The sequence below is a fragment of the Zootoca vivipara genome, chromosome 6 (assembly GCF_965207765.1).
Source record: "Zootoca vivipara chromosome 6, rZooViv2.hap1.1, whole genome shotgun sequence".
In the NCBI taxonomy this organism is placed as follows: domain Eukaryota; kingdom Metazoa; phylum Chordata; class Lepidosauria; order Squamata; family Lacertidae; genus Zootoca; species Zootoca vivipara.
Genome location: NC_142589.1, coordinates 54,269,896 through 54,295,037, shown reverse-complemented (window position 1 = coordinate 54,295,037; position 25,142 = coordinate 54,269,896). Strand labels below are relative to the sequence as shown.

Genomic DNA, 25,142 nt, shown 5'->3' with positions numbered 1-25,142 from the left:
TGAACACGCCATCCAGAAGGGAGCCTAGAACGTCATGGGCTCAGGACCGGCTGCGGCAGACCGGGGATCAGGGCCCATACCTGCGACAGGTGACAGAGAAGGCACAGGACTCCCAGGAGCCCCACCTTTTATGGGATTCCCTGAGATTGAAGATTTGCCATGTCCAATTTGTCCAACCCAGTGTGCAGTTAACATTTCTCTTTAGGCTGGCTTTTCATCTTTCAGCATCACAAGAAGCATGCAGAGGTTTCCTGTCACCTCTCCTCTTGTTTTACTGTTTATTATCCTACCTCTTCCCCATGGCAAGATTCCAAGGTCAGCCAGTGACCACACCTGAGCACCTGCTTAGCTTTCCTTAGGTTGCTGCATTATATTTATAGGTAGGCTCCAGAGCTATCTATCTATCCATCCATCTACCCGTCATCTATCTCACAGCTGCACTCGCAGTGGTTGATGGGAGTTGTCCAAACCATCTAGACTGGTAGTTCCCAAAGTGGCAACCACCTTGCAGGTGAGTTAGCAGGAAGAGATCTTCCTTCTCCAGGGCTTCAGACCAGGGGGCATTCCCCAATCCTACACAGAGATGCGCTTCGGGATTGAACCTAGGACCTTCTGCATGCAAAGCAGATGCTAAAACCTGTCCTTGCAGCAGGAAGGCATCTCGGCTTTCCTTCCCTGCCTCCCGCCACCTTTGACCTCCAGCTTTGCCAAATCACTGTGTGGGTCATCCTCCTGTCACTCTCTCTCTCCCCCCCAACTGATATATTTAATCAGCATGCCTGCCTTTCCATCTAAGAGCTCTGGATTTAAGGATGATGGTTGCCTCTTAATCTTTCCCTCCTTTCATTTACCATCATTATTGGTATCCATCTGTCGGAAGATTTTCTCCGTCCGCTTCTCAGGAGTTGACTCATCTTCAGGCATCTTCATCACAGACGAGACCATTTTGTAGATGGCCTGCGGAGAAGGAGCAAGGAACCAGTTGAGACACAAATCCCGAGCTGCAGCCCTGCGGGGACGGTCAGCTTAAGCAAGGAGTTCTCCCTCTTGAGCTCTATTTTGCCTTTCAGGCAGATCAATAAAGAGGAGAAGGCCATGCAGGATGGAGAAAGTGGCTCCTCTTAAAAGTGCATAGTCACAACCAGCCCCCAAACCTCTGAAATTGTTGCCGGCAGGCGGGGGGGGGGGAGATATTTACAGGGGAAAAGGCTGCCCTTTCCAGGCAGCTGAGAACTCCAAACATCTCTGAATTCATATTTTAAGACAGGGCAGGGCAATGTGGTTCCCTCCAACGCCCATCATCTCCAACCATTGGACTTGCTAGCTGGGGATGACAAGAGCTGTGGTCCAAAATATCTGCAGGGCGTCACATTGGCTGCCCCTATGATAAGGTCTGCCAGAAACTCTACAAAAACCTTCCCAATGCAACACTAGCACACACCGGCAGGCCTATCTCAGATCTTCAGGTTGTGCAAAGATTCCTGCCATGGGTCAGAAGAAAGAGTGTGAAATGCAGCAGCCTCCCTGTGTGCCAGGCTAACAGCACAGTGCAGATTGCAGGGATTGATGGGGAAGGGCCCTCAGAGCAGTCTCTGACCTCCCCAGCATTGTCTGGGCAAGCTGGGCGATGCTGGTAACTCAAGAGCTGCTAGCACCATCTGCTCGGCTATGGGTATCACGGTTTTGCTCCGGAGCTTCCCACATCTAATGCATGTCTAATCCTCTCCCCACCCTAGCATCCCTTGCCCTAAGCCAGCTTTCCCCAACTGTGTGCCCTCCAGATGCCTAACAACTCCCATCAGCCCCAGCCAGACCAAAGGGAGGGCGGGCTTCTCTAAGGAGTGGTGGAGGCCCCCTGGGTAAGAGTCAACGAGAAATGCCACTATGTTTGCGCAATCTCCAAGTGCTCGAAGGCCAAAAGGAAGAAAGGAGAGCAGACTTGATTAAATAAAAAAGCAGCATTTAAAAAAATTATGTTCTTTTCTTTTTTACCCAGGCCTGCTGTTTCCCAGGAGGCTGTGTGCATTGCGTGGTTGGAGAAATTGGTAATTAATTCTAAACATTTGAGGACAGGATTCAGTGGGGAGGAAAACAAACTGTAAGGACAGATGGGGAAATGTCTCTGTCTCTCTGTCAGTCTCCCCACTACCACTACCACCCCACCCCTTCTGCATGGTTGCCCTGCATGGGGCAAGATCAGATTCCAGGAGGGCAGACCCAGGCTAACAGCAGCAGCAGCAGCAACCCTTAATGCAGACATGCAATACTCTCCTGCAACCAGGAGAGGGCAATATAAAGCTAGGCAGGAAATTCAGTAAGAACACAGGCATTGCACCAGCATCCTGCAGCAGCTGGAGACAGATGTGCCCTGGAGCTTCCAAGGAGAACCTGGAGGCGACATCCACTTTCCCCTGCTCTCTCCTATACTACTTCTGCAGATACCTGTTAACAGAAAGGCTATCCTCTGTGAATTTGCCAAACCCTCAGTCAGTATAAGTGACTAACCAAACACCACTACCTTGTAGCTATGAGTTCCATAAGCTGGCTGTATGTTGTGTGAAGTTAAGTGACTTGCTTTTGGAGCTTAGTGACCCTGAATTCTAGTATCCTGACATCCTCTGGATGTTGTGTGGGATTTCCAATTCCCATCAGTCCCAGACAGCGTGGTCAACGTTCAGGGATGTTGGGAGCTGGAGTGCAGCAACATCTGGAGAGAGGCAGACTCCCCAGGCCAGCTGCCGCTGTGTTGCATTTCTATAACCTCATAAGATGCTTCCTGGGAAGTCCCTGCTGAGTTCTTTTTTCTAAGGAAGCCTCCGTGGCTACTCTTCCAAGCAACCTCAGGAAAAGTAGGACACAAGCCCTCCTCCTCACCATGTTTCATTGCCCTGTGTGAGTACTTAGCAAATGTTAGGATTTTGAGTACCCAATGCTGGATAGTGTGATTGGTATAAATCACATGAGATGTCTGAGAAGAGTGTGGGAACGGAAGACTGTTTTATCTCTTCCGTCTGAGCATGTTATTGTTATTTTACTTTCAGTTTTGCAGTATGCAACAGTCTTGTTCTGCCTGAGCTGGAGAACACAGACGTGATTATGGATCCTCTGTATATAGTGTGAATAAAACATATTTTAGACCTATGGATGTCTTCTTCTACTTGCTGCAAAATGCCAGAAGACCTGTGTGCACGTTTTCAAGGACTGTCACACAGAGGCACTCTGGAATGAAGGGGAATGCCATTCCAGAGACGTTCCTTCCCGGATACACTCAGAGGTACTGGGGGTCTGCCGTCCCCCCCAGGAGCGCATTCCGACAGCAAATTCCACAAAAGCCCCTCCGGGTAGACAGATCAGGGGCCAGGAGTGGCCAACCATGAAATGGCCATGATACTTCAAACCAAACCAAAATAAGTGAGGGTTTCTGATTATTTTGTGGCACTTATCATCACCACTACCACCACCACCACTACTACTATCATCATCATCATCATCATCATCATCATCATCATCATCATCATCATCGCAAGCCCTTGTCATTCCCATTTTTTAGATAGGGAACATAGGATGACCTTTCCAGTGAATTCTCACATCTTTGATAAAGGTTTGAAATCCAGGATTCCAACACCTGGCTGAACCAACTCCCTCACTGATGTCTCTGAGTTCACGGCAGCCATTTGCTACGAGGTCAGCCTCCCCCAACCTGGTGCTCTTGAACTGCTCTGGACTGCAACTCCTACCAGCCCCAGATGGCTGGATCCTTCACAGATCTGGGTTTTCAACCTGAAAGGGGATGTTACTCTTTCCACCTCTCAAGAGGAATGGGTAGATGGGACCCTCAACTGATCTTGGAACACACCCAGCTTTAATTCACCTGCACATACACACACAAAAAGCCACCCTCCCAGGTGCTCCAATTTCTCTCTGCCAAGGACACCAGAGCTCCAATTTATAAATATCCAAGACCCAGTTAAAAGATTCACGGCTGCCTGCAAGCAATCTGGACTATTTCTTGCTTTCTGTGGGGAACCCACCTGTTCTCTCCCAAAAAGCAAGTGCTTTAACTCGGGTGGGATCAAAAGCAACTGTAATGCATGTCAGCGTGGAATAAAAAGGGATCCCCAAAGGCAAGTTCACTTACAAAGGGTTTCTGCTCCCTCCCCCACTCTGGCTGCGCAGAGGGGTGTTCAAAGTAAATTGTGGTTTGAAAAGACACAGAACCAGAACAACAGCTGCAGCAGGCTGAAATAAAACCTGATTCTCTTCTGGGTGTAAGACAGCATTCCTCAACCTGGTGCCCAGATGTTTTGAACCACAGCTCCCATCAGCCAGTGTGTTGCAGTCCAAAACATCTGGGGGGCATCAGTTTGTGAAAGACACCAGAGTTGGACCCACCAAACCTGCAGGCTCCACCACCTGTTTTTACCAGGGCACAGCCCAGGAAGCTGCTGAGGACCAGGGCTGCTCCTTGGAGAGAGATCTAGGCTATGAACACATTCATGGCTTAACATGGAGTGAGGTTGCTTCCCCCCCCCCACTGCATTTCAAGCAGCATTTGCACATTGCTGTACACACCAGAGAAGGGACAGGAGCATCTTTGCTCGATGCGCATGACCCAATTTGTTTCCCCAAACCTGCAATCCCACCTGAACGCCTTTCTGACGAAGCTGCTGTTTGCGCATGCACAACAGCTGTCTGAACAATGCACACCTCACTATAAACCATGGTTTGTGTTTTCAAATCAGATGAAAGCTGGCTTGAGGAAAAACATATCAAACAGGGATATTTCTCAAAAGACTACAGGATTGTGACTAACGTCACACATACTCAGCTTCCAACCCCTGTCATAGGAGTGCACTGGAGCCAGAGTAAACAGTCGTGTGTACATAGCCCTTGGTTTGCACTAATGTGTCACATGTGTAAACTAATGTCCCTGATGCAGTTTACTTTAAAAAAGAAGAAGAAAAGAAAAGTAGTTTGGGGAGGAGACAAAGTGGAGAAATGTGGGGGGTGCATGGCACTTTTCTGTTCCACTATTTCCCTGCTCCGACCTGCCCCGTCTGTCGGGGGTTCAGTGTGTCTCTGCTCCTAGACTGTAGCTGTCCTAAACACACAAAAAGCCTCCATTGCAACAGCCTTGGTGAAGGTGTTGTGAAATCCATCCTCTTTCCTACTAAAGATATTTCCAGCTGAGTTCCATTTAGGGTATTCCTAAGATGTCAGAGGTAGCTTCATAGGGTCCCAAGAGGCTTCCAAATTTTAACCACCAAGGGATGGAGAAATGTGATGTTTAAGCACTTCTGGTCCCTCTCTGCTCCTCTGCAAACGCATCCCATTTACTGAACAACATCTAGTTCTTATCTAGATCAGTGTTTCCCAACCTTGGGTCTCCAGCTGTTTTTGCACTACAACTCCCATCATCCTTAGCTAGCAAGACCAGTGGTCAGGAATGATGGGAACTGTAATCCAAAAGCAGCTGGAGACCCAAGGTTGAGAAACACTGATCTAGATGATGATGAGGTAAAAGCCAAGATGAAACCAAAAGGCACTGAGGGGGGTGGGGCAAAAGCGGGACAGGGTCCAAGCCTCACGCCTGCCACAGACTCACTGTGTGTCCACTGGCAAGTCCCTAGTTTCCTCAGTCTCGGCTCCATCTCCTGAAAAATGGGAAGAGGAATAATAGGAATAATGATGATGAGGGTGATGGGGAAGAAGCTGTGAAGACCTGCAAGACAAATCCCGCAAAGCCCTCTGAAAAAAATGCTTAAAGAGTGCTACTAAAATTATTAAGGATGGACTCTTCTACAACTGTGCCCTGAGGCTCCTTTGAGAGGTCTGTAGCTTTGCATCTTGCAATATGGGCCTAATTTCCCATCCAAATCACTGAGGGGGGGGGGCTTCCTTCGACTTGCTGACACTGGTCGGGATTAAAGCCTCCATGTCTCATTTCATCTTGTTGTGGCACAGAAATGGAACAGCTGTTCCACCCCTCCTGCCCCCCCCGTCTAGTGGGCAGTGAAGGGTGGGGTGAGCAGTTGCCAGAGTAGGAAGGCACCCCGGGTGCCCTGGCACAGAGGGATCCACGAGGGGCAAGCCAGTCACACCCTTCACCCCAACTAATCTGCTCCCTTTGCTGATTAAATCTCCATGAAAAGCAGTTCTCCTATCTCCTTTGTCGGGCGTATCCTCCTTTAAATCTGCAGCATCGCTTAGAGAGTGACAGAGAGAGGGGGAGAGAAAGAGAATGAGGCACACAGAGAGCGTGAGAGTGGAAAAGAAGAAGGGAGGCAGGCAGACACAAAGGAAAGGTCTGTCTACAAAACTGGAGAAAACCCCTTGGCTTCACTGACAGGTCACCCACCCACCCACACCTCCAGGGAATTACTCTGGGCCACTGCAAATACTGTTGATAAACACAGCCTATATACATATCTTAAAGATTGGTGCATTAATCAACTGAAGCATAGATTAAATCATCATACTCAAGATTAATTACCCCTTAAGAGTGGATTTGCCCACTCCTTCAATTAGGACTGCAAGCTTTGATCAGCTTAATCAGCATATTAACCAACTTTATTTGATTAAGCAGTGAGGGCCAGTTTTAATTAGGGGGCAATTCTGAAACTGTTGAGTTTTAGGGTCCAGTTATCCAGAACTATTTTGGTCCTCCTGCATTACACATCTTAGGGGTTGAAAAAGACAATGTCAACACTTCCCTTCAAACAGTAAGTGGTAGGTGGGAAGAGAAAGGCTGCTTGAAATAATCCCAACCAAGATGAGAACTACACCAAATGCTGCAGTGACTTTTCAGCTCTTGTTCAAGCCTCCAGCAAACCCTAAAACCGAGCATTTCATTGCTATATATTGGGGGAGGTAATGTTTCTGGAGAGGGGGGAGAATGCATCTCTTTTCCTTTCTTTTCACTTGACACCTCCCAATGTAGTGCAGGGGAAAGTTGTTTTTCTTTCCCCCACCTCATGACATGCATCCTCAAGCCCTTATTGCTGCCTCTAGTATACTATCAGTAATTAGGACTTCCATTGCCTATCTGAGACCCTCTGAATGTTTCAGCCTACAATTCCCAGACAAAATTCATCACTGAAAGAGCTCCCATGAGCCCATAGTTCCCACCATGGAGGAGTCTCCCTGTCATTTCTCTGCATGATTTGCTGTTTTGGTCTGCTCTGATGATCTGCACTGGGTACATCTGGGTCATTCACTCATTCCTGGTGTCGAGACACTAGAATAGCCTTTTGCACCTCTGCATGGTCCACTCATGGACAGTCTGCACTGACTGGGTTTCTGCTCTGACTAGATGACCCTTCCAACTCTAAGATTCTATGATTCTAGAAACTCCCAGCAGCCCCAGGCAGCAGGGAACTGTGGTCCAAAACAGCTGGAGGGAAGTGTTGGCAGATGCTCTGATACACTCAGGGATGGCTTTAGAGGTGGATGAGCTGGAGCACTTGCCCCCAGTGCTAAGCTTGGTCTGCATTGAGCTCATACACACTTTTCACTTTTTCCCAAAGTTCTGTGCTGTGCCTACGTACAACATGAATCTGTTGGTGTTACAATTTCTTTTTCAACTTCCAGTTTCACATCTCTTTTTTTAAAAAATAAAATTTTTATTAAAGCTTTTTCAGAATAAATAAACTAATCTAATCTAAATAAAATCAAAGACAGAAAGAGAAAACACCAGAGGGGGGGGAAAGAAAAGAAAAGAAATAAAAACAACTTGTGGTTTTCCGCCTGTCAGTCATATAAAAGAAATTATTCAAAATATTCACTCTAGAATGACACCCAACTGACCCACTTTCTGTTAGGCAATATTTTCCCAATCTTTCGACCTTTCATGTCCTTTTTTATAGATTAAAAACCAGCAAAGCGTGACAATGCTCCTAGGACAACATTACCAAGCACTGTAAGTTCTACAAATACTGCAGTAAGCCGCATAAATAACAACTTCAAAAGCTGTCAGAGGTAAAGAGATCAATGTTGAAATCGGATAGGTTTTTCTTAAGCGATAACCTTCAAGACAGAAATACAAAAACTTCGCCCAGAACTGAAGGAAGCAGGAAACAATGGAGGGAGCTCGGGGTATTTTTTATGGACATGGCTGGGAAAGTTTTGGGGGAGCTGGAGAACCTGTGTGGAGGAGGAGGAGGAGAAGGAAGAGGAGAAGGAGAAGGAGAAGGAGGAGGAGGGCCAAAGGTTACCTGCACAATCTCCAGCATCTCCTCCCGGCTGATGTAGCCGTTCCCATCCAGGTCGTACATGCTAAAAGCCCACATCAGCTTCTGCTCCAGTTTCCCCCGCGAAGTGACACTCAGGGCGATGATGAACTCTCGGAAGTCAATGGTGCCATCACCGTTGGTGTCGAAGGTGCGGAAGACGTGCTCAGCGAACTTGGAGGCATCACCGTAAGGGAAGAAGTTAGCATAGATCTTCTTGAACTCCTCCACATTGAGGATGCCGGTGGGACAGTCCTTGAGGAAGCCTTTGTACCACTCCTGGAGCTCCAGGTCGGAGAATTCCGTGTTTTCCCGGAGGTCTTGGAGCATCTCTGGGCGCAGCTTGCTGTTCTGCTTCCCCATGGTTGGACTGGAGGTTTAAAACTGAAATGCAGGAAGCAAGAGGGAGTTTGGCATGGAACAGCTGCCCATGGTACCATCATTCATTTACACCCTGCCAGGGCTTGCTCAATAAAGAGCCCTAAGCGAGCAGACAGTTTGCACATAGGGCTGGGAAAATGCATCGATTTTAGTTTCTTTCAGTTTCTTTCATTTCCCCACATTTCCACATCAGATTGTGCCTTTTTTATTTTTTAAAGTCCCCATGAAAATTAATCAGCATTTTAGTGCAAATTTCTTGTAATTTATACACATTTTTGTATGCCATTTTGCCGAACCTACAGATTTTTTGCTAAGCAATTCTCCTTAACATAATGCATTTCATATGTGAATCTTATGCACACTTTATCCTTTTTATACATATTACGTGGTTGGAGAACTGCACTGCAAAATTCAGAGAGAGACCTGTGAATTTTGAAAGGAAAGCTGTTTCAGTTCACATGTTTTAAAAAGAGCATATTTGGTGCATTCTATTTGAAATGTGAACTGAATCAACTTTCTCTCCCATTCCTACCTTTTGTCAATTCCTCAGGAAAGTACACAATAGTTTTAATCTTTATTTGGACTTCCATACAAAAACATGAGTGCTAGAAACTAAAGTAACTTCTGATTTACTGTACTTATTTTTTAAAATGAAAGCTCAGATAGTCAGGAATCCACATACTGTGCTCATTTATCAGATTTTCTGATAAATCCAGCTTACACACAACATAAGCAACTCTGAAAGCTGAAAGAATTAATTGCCAAGAGGTGTATTATTAAACATGGTATTAATAATTCATTGATATTGTTTCTCTCTCTCTCTCTCTGTCTGCATTTGTTGAAATCAGTAACCTGCCCATAGGACTTGGTGGGTGGGTGACCTAACAATGCCACAAAATAAATGAATACAGTAAATATTCTAGGTTCCCTCACTGCGAGAAGCAAAGCTACAGGGAACCGGGCAGAGGGCCTTCTCGGTAGTGGCACCCACCCTGTGGAACGCCCTCCCATCAGATGTCAAAGAGATAAATAACTACCTGACATTTAGAAGACACGTGAAGGCAGCCCTGTTCAGGGAAGTTTTTAATGTGTGATATTTTAATGTATTTTACATTTTTGTTGGAAGCCGCCCAGAGTGGCTGGGGAAACCCAGCCAGATGGGCGGGGTACAAATAAATTATTATTATTAATATTATTATTATTATTATTATTGGTCAGCAGAGCTTTCTTTTATTATTATTATTATTATTATTATTATTATTATTATTATTATTATTATTATTAAAAAGCAGCCCCACCCATGACAGATTACAGAACTACAACCTAGAGGTGACCAAAGCAGGGATAACTGGTGTGCCATGCATCTCCATAGAGGGGCGCAGCAGCTGCGCTAACCAAATTTGGGGAAAGGGGCTTTGCTGCCACTTAGACATCAGTCAACTAAATTCCAAACTATGGATGCAGCAATGCCAGGTGTTACGGTCAAGGGAGGCCTTGCCTATCAAGATACCCCCCCCCCAAGTTATAAGCAGCAGCAAAGGTGAGTGGCTCATCATTTTGGGAATCTGCCCTGGGACAAATAGCATTGTGCCTGATCCCTCCTCCATTCATGGACACACACTGCAAGGTTACCTCTGTAACATGAACAGGAACTGAAGTGATTTAGAAATGTCAGTATGGGGGGGAATCAGTTCTGGGTGGCACCAGCAGGGAAAGGAAGTTAAGATCTGACTAGTTGTGTGTGTAGACCTTTTAACCACCCCCCGAAATAAATTCAGACAAGAATCAAATTTTTGGTTTGGTTTTTGGCAGAATTTAGGCCACAACTTTATTGATTACAATCAAGTGAGTGGTTGCATAGGCTCTGGTTCGACTAGCTCCCTGCACCCTTGCAGGTAGCGCTGACCCTGGGCACCAACCATAAGCCAGCCTCGGGTGAACACCTGGGACAGTGGCAAGCAGGAGCCCTGCTAGACCTTCACCCAGATGTCCCCTGGACTCAGGCTCCAGGCACAACCCCTCACAGGGAAGACCAACCATGAATCCGTGGATTCCTTTAGCGAAATACCCAATGCATAGGGGTGGCTAGGGCATCCTGCCACCCCTATCACCTGAACCAGAGCCTATCCGCAACCTTACAAGTTGTGACGATTTGCTACACAGCAGGCGAAACCCAAATGGCGCCAGCCAATCAGCCAAGTGGGGAAAATTCTTGCCGTGCCCCTGTTCCAACGACAGGCGACACATGACGGCATAGCAAGGTCAAGCGCAAGCCCTAAATATAGGGAGAGGTGGGCGGGTGTTCCGATGCACTGAGCCTGAAAGAGGAAGCTCAGGGACATGTGCATGGGCTTAAATAGAGGTCCCTCGATTGATTTGACTGGCATCCCATTGGCCCAATTGCACCCAAGATCGAGGGACCTCCAATAGGGTGTTGTGGCCATGCAAACGTTCCCACCCACAACACAGGGTCTGGTTGCCAGGTCGCACTTCAACACATGCCCTCTTGTTAGGGAGGACCCGATTTTCCATTTTGTATACAGTTGGGAAGCAACACGTGGCTCAGTAAAGTTTATGCCTTCTAATCCAGTCTTTGTGGCTCATTTGCAATCTTCTCAGCCTCACCTACCTCACAGGTTTGTAGTGAGGATGAAATGAGGGTGGTGGGGGACCATGTACTATGCCACCTTGAGCTTCTTGGAGGAAAGGTGGGATATAAATTCAATACATACATAAATCATCATCGTCCTGCAAATACTAAAACTTCCCAACCCCGATGTGTGCACAAAGTACTCCACAGATGTCATCAACAAGGAACTTGCAACAACTACAAAATGTTTGCTAGATCACATTCTGCCTCGTTGGTTGCATTCCCACATCAAGGGATACCACAGTTAACACCAGTGCTGCAGGAACGCTCCTGGGCCAAATTTAAGGTTATAAATCCCTAAACAATTTGGGACCAGGCTCTCTGCAGTATCACCTTGCTCCCTCCTTACTTGCCCATTCCCGGCAATCATCCAGGGAGACTCCCTTTGTGGTGCCACATGTGCCAGAGGTTTATTGCACAGTGGCTCAGACCAGGTACCTACCTGCCAGATGGAACTCATGGTCCGTGGAAGTTTATCTGTTTTTACTCATCTCATTTTTATTCTTGTATACACTATCCCTGTGGTGTTTCACAGCTTATTACTAAAGTTAATGGTTTACTGAGCACACAAAGACTGGTCCAGTTATGCCCTTCCCCTCTGCTTTAAAAACTCCAATGAAGGAGAGTGCATAACCTCCTGTGGGAGTCCATTCCAGTGTCAAATGGCTCTTACTGTCAGAAAGTTCATCCTAATGTTTAGTCGGAATCTCCTTTCTTGTAACTTGAATCCATTGGTTCGTGTCCTACCCTCCAGAGCAGGAGAAAACAGACCTGCTCCGTCTTCTATGTGACAGCCCTTTAGATATTTGGTGGCTATATGGTGGCTATCATACTCCTCTCAGTCTCCTCTTTTCCAGGCTAAATATACCCAGCTCCATCCACCGTTCCTCATAAGGCTTGGTTTCCACAAACAGTGGTCTACCAAGGTTTTTGAACACAGCCATTGTGTGGAAAGGCCCATAGAGACCTCATGAAAGGTCCGCATATTACTAGCAGGAACAGGGGGCAGGGAAGTGTGCGAATGGGAAAGTGTTTTCCAACTGTGCCTCTAGAACAAGTCTTCATCAACCAGGTGCCCTCCAGATATCCCAGACTACAACTCCCATCAGCCCATAGCTGCCAAGTTTTCCCTTTTCTCGTGAGGAAGCCTATTCAGCATAATGGAAAATCCCTTAAAAAAAGGGATAACTTGGCAGCTATGCATCAGCCCCAGCCTGTAGTCCACGATATCAGGAAGGTACCAGGTTGACGAAGACTCATAGCTGCCAAGTCTCCCGCTGAAAAATGCGGGATCAGCAGCGGCGCGGCACCGGAAGTCACTTCTACGCATGTCCAGACATGCGTAGAAGCAACTTCCGGTGCCGCTCTGCCTGATTTCTGGTGCCCAGACATGGGCAGAGCGGCATCTGAAATGGAGCCTCCCTGGCAGGTAGGAAATCCGGGGGATTTCCGGGATTTTTTTCTATTCGGGATAATAGCGGGAAACGGATTAAAATCTGTGGGTTTCCCGCGGAAAACAGGAGACTTGGCAGCTATGCAAAGACTGTTCTAGTAATTGCTCACAAATTAATAGATTCTGGCTCGCTACATACAGTGGGTACCTCTGGTTATGTACTTAATTCGTTCCGGAGGTCCATTCTTAACCTGAGGTACCACTTTAGCTAATAGGGTCTCTGGCTGCTGCTGTGCTGCCACCGTGTGATTTCTGTTCTCATCCTGAGGTAAAGTTCTTAACCTGAGGTACTACTTCCGGGTTAGCGGAGTCTGTAACCCGAAGTGTTTGTAACCCGAGTATATGGACACTATTCAAAGAGGGCACCATGAATCTCAGGGAATAGGTTTCTCCCATCACCAAAGCAGCAGTCCTGAATTAAAAGGCCTCCACATTCCTGATACATGTCTCTGGACCTCCCATTTCAATGCTGTTCCTCCTCCCAGCCTCCCCCCTCACTTTGCCGTTAATTTTATCTTTCTGCCCCAAAAGCTTGCAGTCTCTGTCACTGAGCTTAATTTGACCCACAGCTCAACCTTAGAATAAACGTGAAGAAGAAATAATGAAGACAGCATCTCTGATCATGTGCAAAGTGCACAATGCATACCACAGCTTAATCCAAAAGATGCAACACACCCACACACTCACACCCTTGGCTTAGAGGTCAGCTTTGCAAGAAGCTTCCACACAGCACTGATCCCCTGGTGTCTTTCTTTGCAGAAATTAAACCTTGCTCTTTCATTACATTTGTACGCTGCTTGGAACAAAAGAGGCTGCAACTCAGTACAAATAAGCAGCGACTGTCTCTCTGCAAAAACATAGCCTGTTCTCTCACCTACTGGCTTATCAGCCGAGGGTGATAAGAAATAAAGAAAGAAAAAGCTATACAAGAGCACATTTTATTTTCACCCCTGCTCAAACCGGATCTCTGATTTGAAGCTATCAGATAAGCCTGCCTTTTGGGGAAGGAAAAAGAAAGCTCTCAAGACCGGATTCATTTCCCCTCCATCTATTTCTTACAGCAGCCGCAGCTGCGCAATTTTTCATACAAGCTCAGCTGCACAAGGAGAATGACAGCATGGATGCAATTAGGCTGGGTCCGTGTTCCGGCCCAGAAGAAAAAGGGTGCCATTTGGATGGTCAGGCCCCAGCACATTGCCCAGCAGCTTCCTTCTAAAAGCGAAAATATATTTAGACCAGAGAAGAGGGGAGGAGAGGACACCTCCAGGACACAAAACAGTTTCCAAACTAAGCACTACTCCAGGATGGAGAAAGCCCCATTTTGATAATGGATGGGATGTTACAACAGCTGCAAGGAGCCTGCAAACTCACCATGGAGAATGGGGAGGATTCATTTATTTGTTAGTTCATCTAGCTGGGTTTTCAGCCTTGCCCTTTCTCCAAAGAACTAACTCCCCCTGCCCAACTATCCTATGAGGGAGGTTATGCCAGACCCCACACACTCCATCTGTGTTCGACTATAACTCCTGTTGCCCCACTCAGCAAGGCTGCCATGGAGCTGTTTTGAACTAACAGCTGGAGGGCACCAGGTTGGTGAAGGATTCCCTCGGCAACTGCTAGAGCTGCCTTCACCATTGGGCTGCCTATGGTTACTGGAAAACCCAGAGCCAGCAACCACCTTGGCCTGCTATGTATGCCTGCCCTTGTTCTCTACCACCTTCAGATAATTTTTCCAGCCCAGAACTCCAAACAACCTAGGCCCCATTAAATGTCCCAAGATGGCCCTCGAATGTTGCCCTAGGGCATTATGGGAAATACGGTATAAAGGGCTCTTGGGCCCAGCTGCCTCGTGCTGCTACTGCCTACCAGAAGCAACTTCAAATTCCCCTCCGTAGCAGAGGGGACACCCCAAGAGGGACTTTCCTCAGTGCCCCCTTAAACCTAGAACTGGCCTGCCTCACAGATATATTTCCAGGGCTCTTCTACTGATGTTTGTTTAAATTCTTTTGGTTTTAAATTATTTTAACTCCGTTTGTTCTTGGAACTGTATCGTTCCATATTTTTATATTGCTGTAAATCGTTGTATATATATATTTATGATATGGCGGTATATAAATATTTTTTAATGAATAAATTCCCTGAATATTTAAAAAACAAAAGTCACGTCTCTAGCAGCCCATTTACATGTGCGAATATAAGGAAACAACGGAGGCCATGTTCTAATCCGCCCAGTTCTGTGGTTAAGAAATCCATTTTCCAGTATTCTAGTCAACGAGTGGAAAGCACAGGGCACTCCTTCCAAATTCCTTATAAAATTTCATATCAATGAATCAGGCTATCTGTCTATAGTTCCCAGCGATTCTGCACCACCACCATGAAATTTCTGGCCAAGGTCTCCTCCTCCTTATCCATGCTAAGAGCGACCCTTTTGCAAACACAGGACTCTACGCCTTTGACACTCCTTTGTATTCACATGGTGGGCAGGGGAGAAAAAGGGAGGAGTTTGCACAGAGTCTTTATTTCTTCCCAAACTGACAGTTTCAACCTTCTAGCATTCCTAGGAATACACCAGAAGCTCTGAAAGGTCTTAGAAACATTCAAATCCCATTGGAATGGATGAGATAGAATGTATGACTGAGCTTAGATGCTGGAGTTACATTTTCTCTCTCTTCATTTTTAAGCCGACCACCGCTTTGGGCTTCTCCTTTTTCTTCCACTGCTTTCCACAGGCAGGAAAAAATTATAGCATGCCCCACCCTGGCTTCTGTATGTGGGTGGACATTTCCTTGTGGTTTTTTTTTTCTTTCCTTGTCATATGGCTGTGGCTGACTTGATGCATTTTTAAACTGCTCTTAATGGCAGTGATACTTCCCTTCAGATGGAAAGGTTTCACTTAAGGGGACCTTGAAGTGGAAAGCTGTGTTTGTTTGTGGGCAAGGTGAGAAACCAGAATCCCTTATCTAACCAAGAGTGGAATCCACTTGATTCCCAAGCAGAGGGGCCAGAGCAGAAGAGGCACTCGTAACAACCATACATCACCAGTCGGCTTTGCTTGGAAGGGACCCTGTTCATACCCTATTTACTGCATTTATATCGCACCTTTTCCTCCAATGAGCTCCAAGTGGTGTATATGGTTCCCTGCCTCCTCATTTAATCCCCACAACAACTCTGTGAGGTAGGCTAGGCTAAGAGGCAGTGACTGGCCCAAGGTCACCCAGCGAGCTTCCTGGCTGAGCAGGGATTTGGACGCTGGTCTCCCAGGTCCTAGTCCAACACTCTAACCATTGCGCCACACTGGCTCTATCCTGATGCCTCTGTTCCTTCCTTGTCGGTCTCCCCAACTGTCACCACAAGTGAATGGAGTCGGAGGAAGAAGGGGCTGCCTTCGCTTCCTTCCATTGCCGAGCGACCAATGTGGTGAACTGGCTGGTGTCAGACAAACACTGGGGAGGGTCCATGTTCAAATCCCCACCATGTGACTTAGCCTGACCAAGCTCCCAGGGTTCTTGTGCAAGAACAAACATTTTGGGGCGGGAGAAATCTGTGCACTCTACCCTGAGCAAACTTGGAGAAAGGGAAGGACAACTAACTAACCGTTATAACTAAATACATAACAGTGGATAAAAAGGCATATTCTTCCCCTCTGTTCTGTTGAAGAGAGCCCCTGTTGGATCAGATCAAGGACCATTCAGTCCAGCATCCCAGTGGCCAGCGAGATGCCTCTGGAAAGCCTACCATAAGCAAGGCATAAGCACAACTGCAACATCCTCCTAGCAACTAGTCTTCAGAGGCACACTGCCTGTCTCTGACCCTGGATGTGGTACACAACCATCACAACTAGTAACCAGAGGCAGCCTGATGCTCCATTCTTTTGAATACAGTAATCTCTTTTCAATGGTCTAAGCTGACCAAATATTGTGAGAACAAACCTCACCGTTTCCCCGTGTGCTGTGTGAAGAAGTATTTCATTTTAACTGCCCAGATTTGCTCCCATTGCATGATGGCCCGGATTTCACCACCGTGAAAGAGGGAGAAAAACTTGGAGCAGAAGGCTACCAATGGCTACTAGCCGCAAGGGCTAAGCTCTGCCTCCACAGCCAGAGGTACTAATGATTCGGAATACCAGTTTCTGGAAGCCACCGGGAAGGGGAGCCTCTTGCGCTCATGTTCTGCTTGTGGGTATCCCAAAAGCATCCGGCTGGCCTCTGTGAGAAAAGGATGCTGGGCTGATCCAGAAGACTCTTCTTATGTTCTTAACATGTTCCCAACCGCTTTCTCCACTCTATGTATCACTTTACAAAGTCCCCCATTTCCTAAACTCAAAAGCTCCCAAACCAGCAACGCTGAAAACTCATCAAAGGAGAATTGTCTCAGCCCCCTTGATCATTTTGGTTGTCATTCCCTAGATCTACATTGGAGGGACCAAAGCTGAGAACAGTACTGTATTTCAAATATGGCAACAGCATAGATAAGGGCACCTTTGCCCTTTGCCCTTTTGTAGCAGCTACACACTAGATTGCCACGTTCACTGAGTTTTTCACCAGGACCCCAAGATCCTGGATGGGTTGGCTGAGACTGAGGAAAATGTAGTCCAAAACATTTGAAGGGCACCAGGTGAATGAAGGCTGCTCTAAAATCTCACCTGGCGACCTTTCCCAGGCCTGTGTGCCTTGTAACCAGAGATGCCAGGAAATGACATTCTAAGCTGCTGAGCAGTGATCGGTCGGCTCACCCAGAGAGCTGCAATCAGTCACAGCATCTTCAGGAAGGATGGAGGTGTGGCTCAACTTAAGTCACACCCAAAGGTGACCACCCATTTCAGCACTGTGTGCAGAAGACCCATGCGTGTACACACAGGAAGTCCACACGTAGGGTTCAAGGGCAGCCCACCTTGTCAGATTTAAAAGTGGCACAACAGATCCTCAGGAGAAGATGCTTCCTGCCCAAACCTGGGGCACGGGGTGGAGGGATTACACCACCCCAGTATCCAGTCTCCTGCGCACAGCAGCAGGACTGTAAAAAGGGACTGCTTCCCACAAGAGACTTATTAGCTTGCTATCACAAGATGCCTCCTTAAAACACACCAACAGAAGAATAGTTGCAAATGTACAAGTCCACCGAGTCTGCCTGCCTGACAGGGATTCTTGAGGGTCTCAGGCACAGATGGGTCTTCCTGCTGGCTGAGATCCTGCCATGGCCTGAATCGAGACCCTTCCATGTGCATTCTGCCACTGAGCAAAGGCAGCGCCTCCCAAAGGCGTGGTTCTCCTTGGACAAATGCATACATGGAATGGGTCCACAGAGCAGCAACTATGAGCCTCGACAGCTAAATGGAACTTCTGTGTTCAGAGGTGCTCTATTTCTGAATGTGAGATACTGGGAGAGACAAGAGTGGGCGGCTGCCGCCTTCACACTGTTAGTGTGCTCCTGGAGACATTCAACTGGCCACTGATGGAGATAGGAGCTTGGGCTAGATGGGCTTTGGTCTGATCCAGCAGGGATTTTCTGTTGTTCTTACAAGACTCAACAACCTGAAATGGTTTTCCTTTCCCTGGCCTTGCACAGGGATGGGCCTGCATTTTTCATTCCTGGTTGCTCACACTCCAAAATAATGAGGTACTCTGTACACTGGAGGGGTCATTTAAATGCAAAAGTTTGTCTTTGGACGTGTGCATGCTTTACCTGCATGAGAAAGCTCACATCCTCTCTCCCATTCACAACCCAAGCTTAAAAATATATATTCAAAGCAGAAATACAGACTTGGAAATGCTGAGCATATCCAGCAGCAGGGATGTGTGGGGCCTTTGCTTGCACAAAACAGGGATCTGATTTATGAAGCCAAAGTCTTTCTGGTGGCCATGACCATAGGGGATTTTTCGCAGGGGCAGCCTTTCAGGATTAGGGTGTGGAAGACAGGATCTGCCAAGATCCCTCCTCCTTGCAAACATTGGAAGGAGCAACGAAGCCTGCTCCTCCTTTATACCTGGCCTCCCTCATGGTTTTGCCAGGGGAGAAGGGTTTCTTTCATCACATGTGGAGGTGCCATCCTTTAGACAAGGCTCCCCCACACTCGGAGCCCCACCCTGGAAGAACGCGGCTTGAGAATTGTTTTTGTTGGAAGCTTTAGCAGAAGTGGGTCAGCTCCCTTTTGAGCAGAAATTTATTTTCAGCAAAGCAAAAGAGAAGATCATGGAGAGACAGAAGGGGAGAGAGAGAGATGGTTCATTCATATTTTACTAACCCCTTCCAGCAGACTATCCCTGGAATTATAGTCTCAATAATCTGGACTTTAAAAAAAGATCAAGGAAGACGTTCGTGATTCTGAATGGATGGAGCAATGAATTCCTAACGTAGCAAGGATCCAAACTACTACTACTACTACTACAACCACCACCACTAATACTGTTGTTGCTGCTGCTGCTGCTGTGTTCTGTCTGTAAGGATGCCACTCTCAGCTCTCTCCAGCTAATCTTAAGGAATTTTGGCCTTTCTGCTCTAGAACCCAGTGCTGGATGGATGGCACCACCTAGTGGGCAGACAACTCAGAACACAACACCTCTGCTGCTTCATAAATAACTGAATCCACTTTCATGGGAAGTGCCTGCCTAATGATGGACAACACAACATTCCATTTTCTATGTGCTGACAACTCAGACATTATGTAAATTGCACTTGTCAGGAGGCTAGCAGGTTCCAGAAGCAATCACCGCTCTGTTCTAAAACTTTCTGGGGATCATAATGAAACTTAGTTGCCATTGTTTTAGACTAGTCTTCCTCAATCTGGCACCTTCTAGATGTTTAGGACTACAAATCCCATCATCCCCGGCTGGTTGATTGGGGTTAGATGAAGAAAACATTTCTTATCAGTAGGGCCTTTTCAGGTGTGGCCTCCTGACTCTGGAATATTCTCCACAGGGAAAGACACTTTTATTTCATAAACCTTTAGTTTATTCATCTTAGATTGATCAATTTTTTACCTCTCTAAGTGCTGCAATTTTATCTGCTCTACCTTGTACCATAGCCATACCACCCCCAAGCTTTATTGTACAATTGTACAATTGTGATCTTCTCTTAGTAAGCTGTGCTGGAAGCCTGTCAGTTGGGATTGAACAGGAAGAATTTCCTTCCTTCCTCTCTGCAAGGTCTCCTTTCTACAACTTCCCTCGCACTTCCATATTTGAGCAAGGCACAAAGAATCCTGAGAATCTCAGCTTTCATTTTTGTTAAAAGTTTCTAGGTCTCTTGGTCACATAGTGAAAGTTGCAATAGGCAATGTTGATAAATAAAGTTGAATGACAGGTCATATTTCTGAGACCCCAGGAACCCAAACACATTACCTTACATTTCTCCACCTTTACCCTTGATAACACCCCATTAAGGATTTTGGGTGATGTTCCATTTTGGAACTGCCCAGGATCAACTTCCCTCAGCTCTACAGGACACACCACATTTAATGACAATCCAATACTCACCCAAAGAAGATGAGATACAGGAAGGAGGTTGAGGCACTGAAAAAGAAATAACTCAATCAAGAGAGCTTAACAGCAATTGGCAACAAAATGCCCACTCAGTCCAAGACTCCAGATCATGAGCCATACATTCCCCATCATCTCAGATACTAAACACTTTCTACTGGTCATGTGAATATGCCCAATACTGGCCCCAGAGAGGAGCAGGCAGGAAAAAGAAAAGATTCTGGATAAGCAATACTCTTCTTGCCTTTTGGGATACTCCTTCAGGTCGGTACGGGGTGTGTGCTTGGCTGCTCGCTACAGGAGAGGCAATGAACTGGCAGTCCTTGATCATTTGGTCATCCTTACTGCAAGCATTCATAGCCCCCCAATCCCCGCAACCCATTTGCGGACCCTGTAGAAGGGTTGCAAGGGGAAGTGGAGAAAAAGAAATGAGCAAGAGAGGTGAGCAGAGGAAATGTGCAATGTGGTTCACCACCACTCCCATTCCCTTTGCTCAAAATGGACACACACACCCAAAAAAAACCCAACACATAAGGAAAGACTGGTTGGAGCGCAGCCACAGTCTAGCTAATTTAGTGTTTTGTTGCAAGATCAGACAGATGTCTATGCAAGCATCCAGATCAGAGCATGGAGGCTACAGCCCTCTCCTGCAGGATCTAGGGAAACACTCTCCCCAAAGCCCAAAACTGTCCTGGGTCTGTTTCAATGCAACATTTGGCGTTCACAGGAGGAGTTCCTGACGCAATCCCTTGAGCACATCCACAAAGGAAAATGTCATCCAAATTGCTTATTCACATCCTATTAACTTTCCAGTACGATTCCAGGAAATTTATGGGGGAAATTGCATAAATAACCCGTCTCATCATCTCATTCATGTTTATATGTGGGTGTGTATACGTATGTATATATAGAGAGAGAGCACGAGAGAGATCTTTTTTTGGGGGGGGGGAGCAGGGATACACATGCCCCTAAACATTTTGTGAATCTTTGTACTTTTGTCCATTTATTGTATTTATTTTTCCCAACTTGAACTACAAAAAGATTTTCTTGACTCAAAATGAGGGTACCCCTAAACATTTTTTAGAAAAAAAGCACTGCACATATACTATACACACACAGAGAGAAGGGGGGGATGACTTCACTTCTGGAGACCCACCCCTTCCACCAACTGCATGGATATGCTTCAAATTCTTCCCTTTGCTTCCAAATGTTATTTTGACACCAGCCCTTTGGGTCCACAATCCAGAGTTGTTCAACACATTACACAGAATTAGGTGACAGAATTTTGGTAAGCTATTGGTGTAGAAAGCAAGCTCATCAAGCAGAAAGGGTTAGCATACCCATCTCTTTGATGTGCTGCTTTTCTCCAAGCAGGGAGGTGTTTTAGTTTAGTTTTTTTAACATGGAACATTTAAAAACACACCTTTTTTTAAAGGGTCATCTCCCAAGCAGCCCGGTGGCACATTTCAGAATTCTAGCACTGGAATGAACCACTTCACTCTGCTTGATGTGTAAATCAAGTTGCAGTTATCAACATGGGCAAGTATTTTCAGTGGTTTCTGCTTTGCTCAAACCATCCAGAGCTGGTGGGAGGGGGGTGGATCTCTGTCTTCTGATGCCTAAGTGTTAGCACTAGGTTTTAGGTGCCAGGCTAATTGAGCACCTGTGATTCTTTCAGCCTTCATCCAGGGCATTTTAAGTCACAGTCACCTTACTTTCTCCTTGATTTAATAAAAACTGCAATTGTGCATTGCTAGCATAAGCACCCTTAAGCTTAAGTACAAAACCCCCCAGCTAGATCCCTGCACCAAACAATCACTGCCATCTACAATGAAAAATTCCACAAAAAGAGCATTTCCCAAGAGAGGCCTGCAGATTATCAATAAGAGCAGTTAAAAGTATCCATACATAGGTGGAGAGGGGCCTTTCAATCCTTAAGCATCCATCTCTACATCCATCCAGAAAAATGTCCCCCACCTACAGCCAGCTATTGCGAAAAACAAAACAAAACATCTAGAAAAATGGAACATACACGACTACTTCTCCCTCTTAAAATATATACCCATAGATATTGGGAGGAGAGAGACTTTTGGAAGCCTTTAACTATTTCCCCATCCACCACCATTCTGCACAGAATCCTAAACACTTGTGAGGGGAGCTTTGATGTTACTTCAGTTTTACGGAGAATTTGCATCAGCAGCTTATAAAACACAAGCACATCAACAACTGCTTTGCTACATCAGATCAATGACTCATCCAGTACAAGATTCTATTCTACCAGTAACCAACCAGATGCCTCTTCTGGGAAGCCCACAAGCAGGGCCTGAGCACAATAGGAACTCTCTCCACTTGCGATTCCCGGGAACAGTATTGAGACTAGCTAAAGGTAAAGGTAAAGGGACCCCTGACCATTAGGTCCAGTCGTGACCGACTCTGGGGTTGCGCGCTCATCTCGCATTATTGGCCAAGGGAGCCGGCGTATAGCTTCCAGGTCATGTGGCCAGCATGACAAAGCCGCTTCTGGCAAACCAGAGCAGCACATGGAAACGCCGTTTACCTTCCCGCTGTAGCGGTTCCTATTTATCTACCGTACTTGCATTTTGACGTGCTTTTGAATTGCTAGGTTGGCAGGAGCTGTGACCAAGCAACGGGAGCTCACCCCATCACAGGGATTCGAACCGCCGACCTTCTGATCAGCAAGCCCTAGGCTCAGTGGTTTAACCACAGCGCCACCTGGGTCCCTGTGGGTCCACTTGGGACTAGCTAGCAGCCACGAATAGCATTATCCTCCTCATCATCTGTTTTCCTTTTAAAGCCATCCAAGTTGGTAGACATCACATCTTGTGGCAGTAAGTTCCATAGTTCAACTATTTCCTGCACGAAGGAGTACTTCATTTTGCCTGTTTCCTCTCCATTCAGTTTAACCGAATGATCCTGAGTTCTAGAATTGTGGCAACTCCTCCTTGCCCCTATTTTCTCCGCATTATGCACCATCTTATATTCTTCTACAACAGCTTTCTCCAACCTGGTGCACTCCAGATGCTCTGGACTACAACTCCTATCAGTCCCAGGCAGCAAAATTCAGGAAGGCGGCTCTATCACACACATCCTCATTCACTTTTTTCCTAACTGAAAATCTCCAAACGTTGTAACCTTTCCTTGCTGGGAAGTAGCTCTTGCCTTGATCGTGGTCCCTTTCCAGCTCTCCAATATCCCCTTTGAGATTAGGCAACCAAAACTGCTCACAGTATTGCAACTGTGGCTGCACCATAGATTTGCAAAAGCTCATTATGATATTGGTGCTTTTATTTTTCGATCTCTTCCCTAATCATCCCTAGCATGGAATTTGCCTTTTTCACACCTGCCTCTAGAGCACAAAAGTGATTGTTTCCCTACTCTTTGTTCCTGGCACCAGATCTTCACAGGTAGACTGCCTCTGGACATGGGGGGTTCAAACTGTGGCTAAGAGTCAGCAACAAAGGGCTGGGGCTGGAGGCATGTGATAAAGGAAGCTGCTGAAGCCAAACAGGTGTGGGTCTGTTTAGCGCCTTGGGAATTTTACACATGCCAATTTGAGGTCCATTGTAAAGAAAGGTGGGATAGAAAGGTTTGGGGGAGTTTGTTTTAAAAGAAATATTGATTGAACCCTCTTTTAAAAGGCCATCTAAGTTAGAAGCAGTCAACACATCATCTTGTGCCAGCGAAAGCTATCAGTTAATCATACACCGTAAGCAATTGGTAAGCCACTGGGCAGAGCAAGGGGGCTTAGGTTAGAAACTGAACTAACTCCTTCCAGTTTGGGGGGGGGATGCTCAAGACAATGCTACACTGCAATCTATCAAGGTCGCACTCGGATTCAGGAAAGGAGAGCTGGTGCTCCTGGGGGCTGGACTAGATGACCCTCAGGGTCCCTTCCAACACTACAATTCTATGAAGAAATAAAGGGAGATGAGAGATAAAAGGCAAGTATAGCCCCACTGGATGGAGAGGCTGGAGGAGCAACTTCTGGTGCTGGGTGCCTGCCTGCTGCGTAACACATCTGGATGGAGAAATCCCTGCCCTCTCCCTTCCCACGGGGCTGTGGGGCAATCCAAATGGGATGCCGTCACTCCGCCCCATTCCTGCTCCCCCGCCCCATATACCAGTGCATGGGCAAATACTCAACGCGTGCCTCTAATCAACCTGGGGAGGGAAACAATGAATTCCTCCCCGTTTTTCATATGCATTCTACCCAGCCCTTCTCCTCTTCAACACCCCCTCGCAAAAATATAAAAAATAAAATAATCCACCTCCCATGAATTGCAACTGAGGAGCAACATATGAGTGCACTCCGCTCGGGGGAGTGGGGGGGGCTCTTGGGCTTCCTACGGGATGGGGGGACCCCCTTCTCCCAATGTAGTTCCCATCATGTGCAGGAGGCAGCCCCTCCCCACCTCCGGCCGCAGTTGCAAGCAACTGTTACGAAGACCGCTGATCCGTGTTGGGAAGAAAGGCGTGTCAGGACAGAGCTCCTTCTCCCTTTTCCCACGAAGAGTGTTACGATCCTAGATGGGGAGAATCCCCCCCCCGCCAAAGGGCTTCCCTCGTTCACTGCAAGGAGCCTGCATCGGAGGGAGGGGACCCGACGCGCCCGGCTCCTTTCACCCCCACGTGCAACGCAACGCAATGCAATCCGCCGCCCGGTGCAATATCTCCTAAACGGCCGCTCTCTGCCCCCGGCGGGGGCGGAATGGCAACTTCCTTCCCGGGTTCGTTTGGCTGCAACTTCGCCCGCCTCCCCGAGCGACCTACCTGGGCGACGGAGCGGGCACTGGCGGCTCCCTGGCTGGCTGGCTCCGGCTGAGGCGGTTCCTAAGCGAGCGGCGGTAACAGCAGCAGCGCCAGGCTTCCTCCTCCTCCTCCTCCTCCCAGCTGCTCCATCCAGAGCAGCCGCGGCGCTGGCGACGAGGAGGCGC

At 47.1% G+C, this 25,142-nt stretch overlaps 1 protein-coding gene across 2 annotated transcripts in view; it reads right to left on the bottom strand.

Moving 5' to 3' along the window:
- HPCA (hippocalcin) overlaps positions 1 to 25,142 on the bottom strand; it is a 27,270-nt gene extending 2,128 nt beyond the window's left edge. Inside the window, exons 1-4 of one of the 2 annotated variants that reach the window (XM_035119533.3) lie at positions 24,979 to 25,142; positions 20,185 to 20,220; positions 8,214 to 8,612; positions 852 to 957 (exon numbers count right to left, since the gene is read on the bottom strand). In XM_035119533.3, the coding sequence (XP_034975424.1) occupies positions 852 to 957; positions 8,214 to 8,591 (484 nt within the window). In that variant the 5' untranslated portion in view covers positions 8,592 to 8,612; positions 20,185 to 20,220; positions 24,979 to 25,142. The remainder of the gene's footprint in view (positions 1 to 851; positions 958 to 8,213; positions 8,613 to 20,184; positions 20,221 to 24,978) is intronic. The other variant, XM_088672198.1, reaches the window with a different exon arrangement.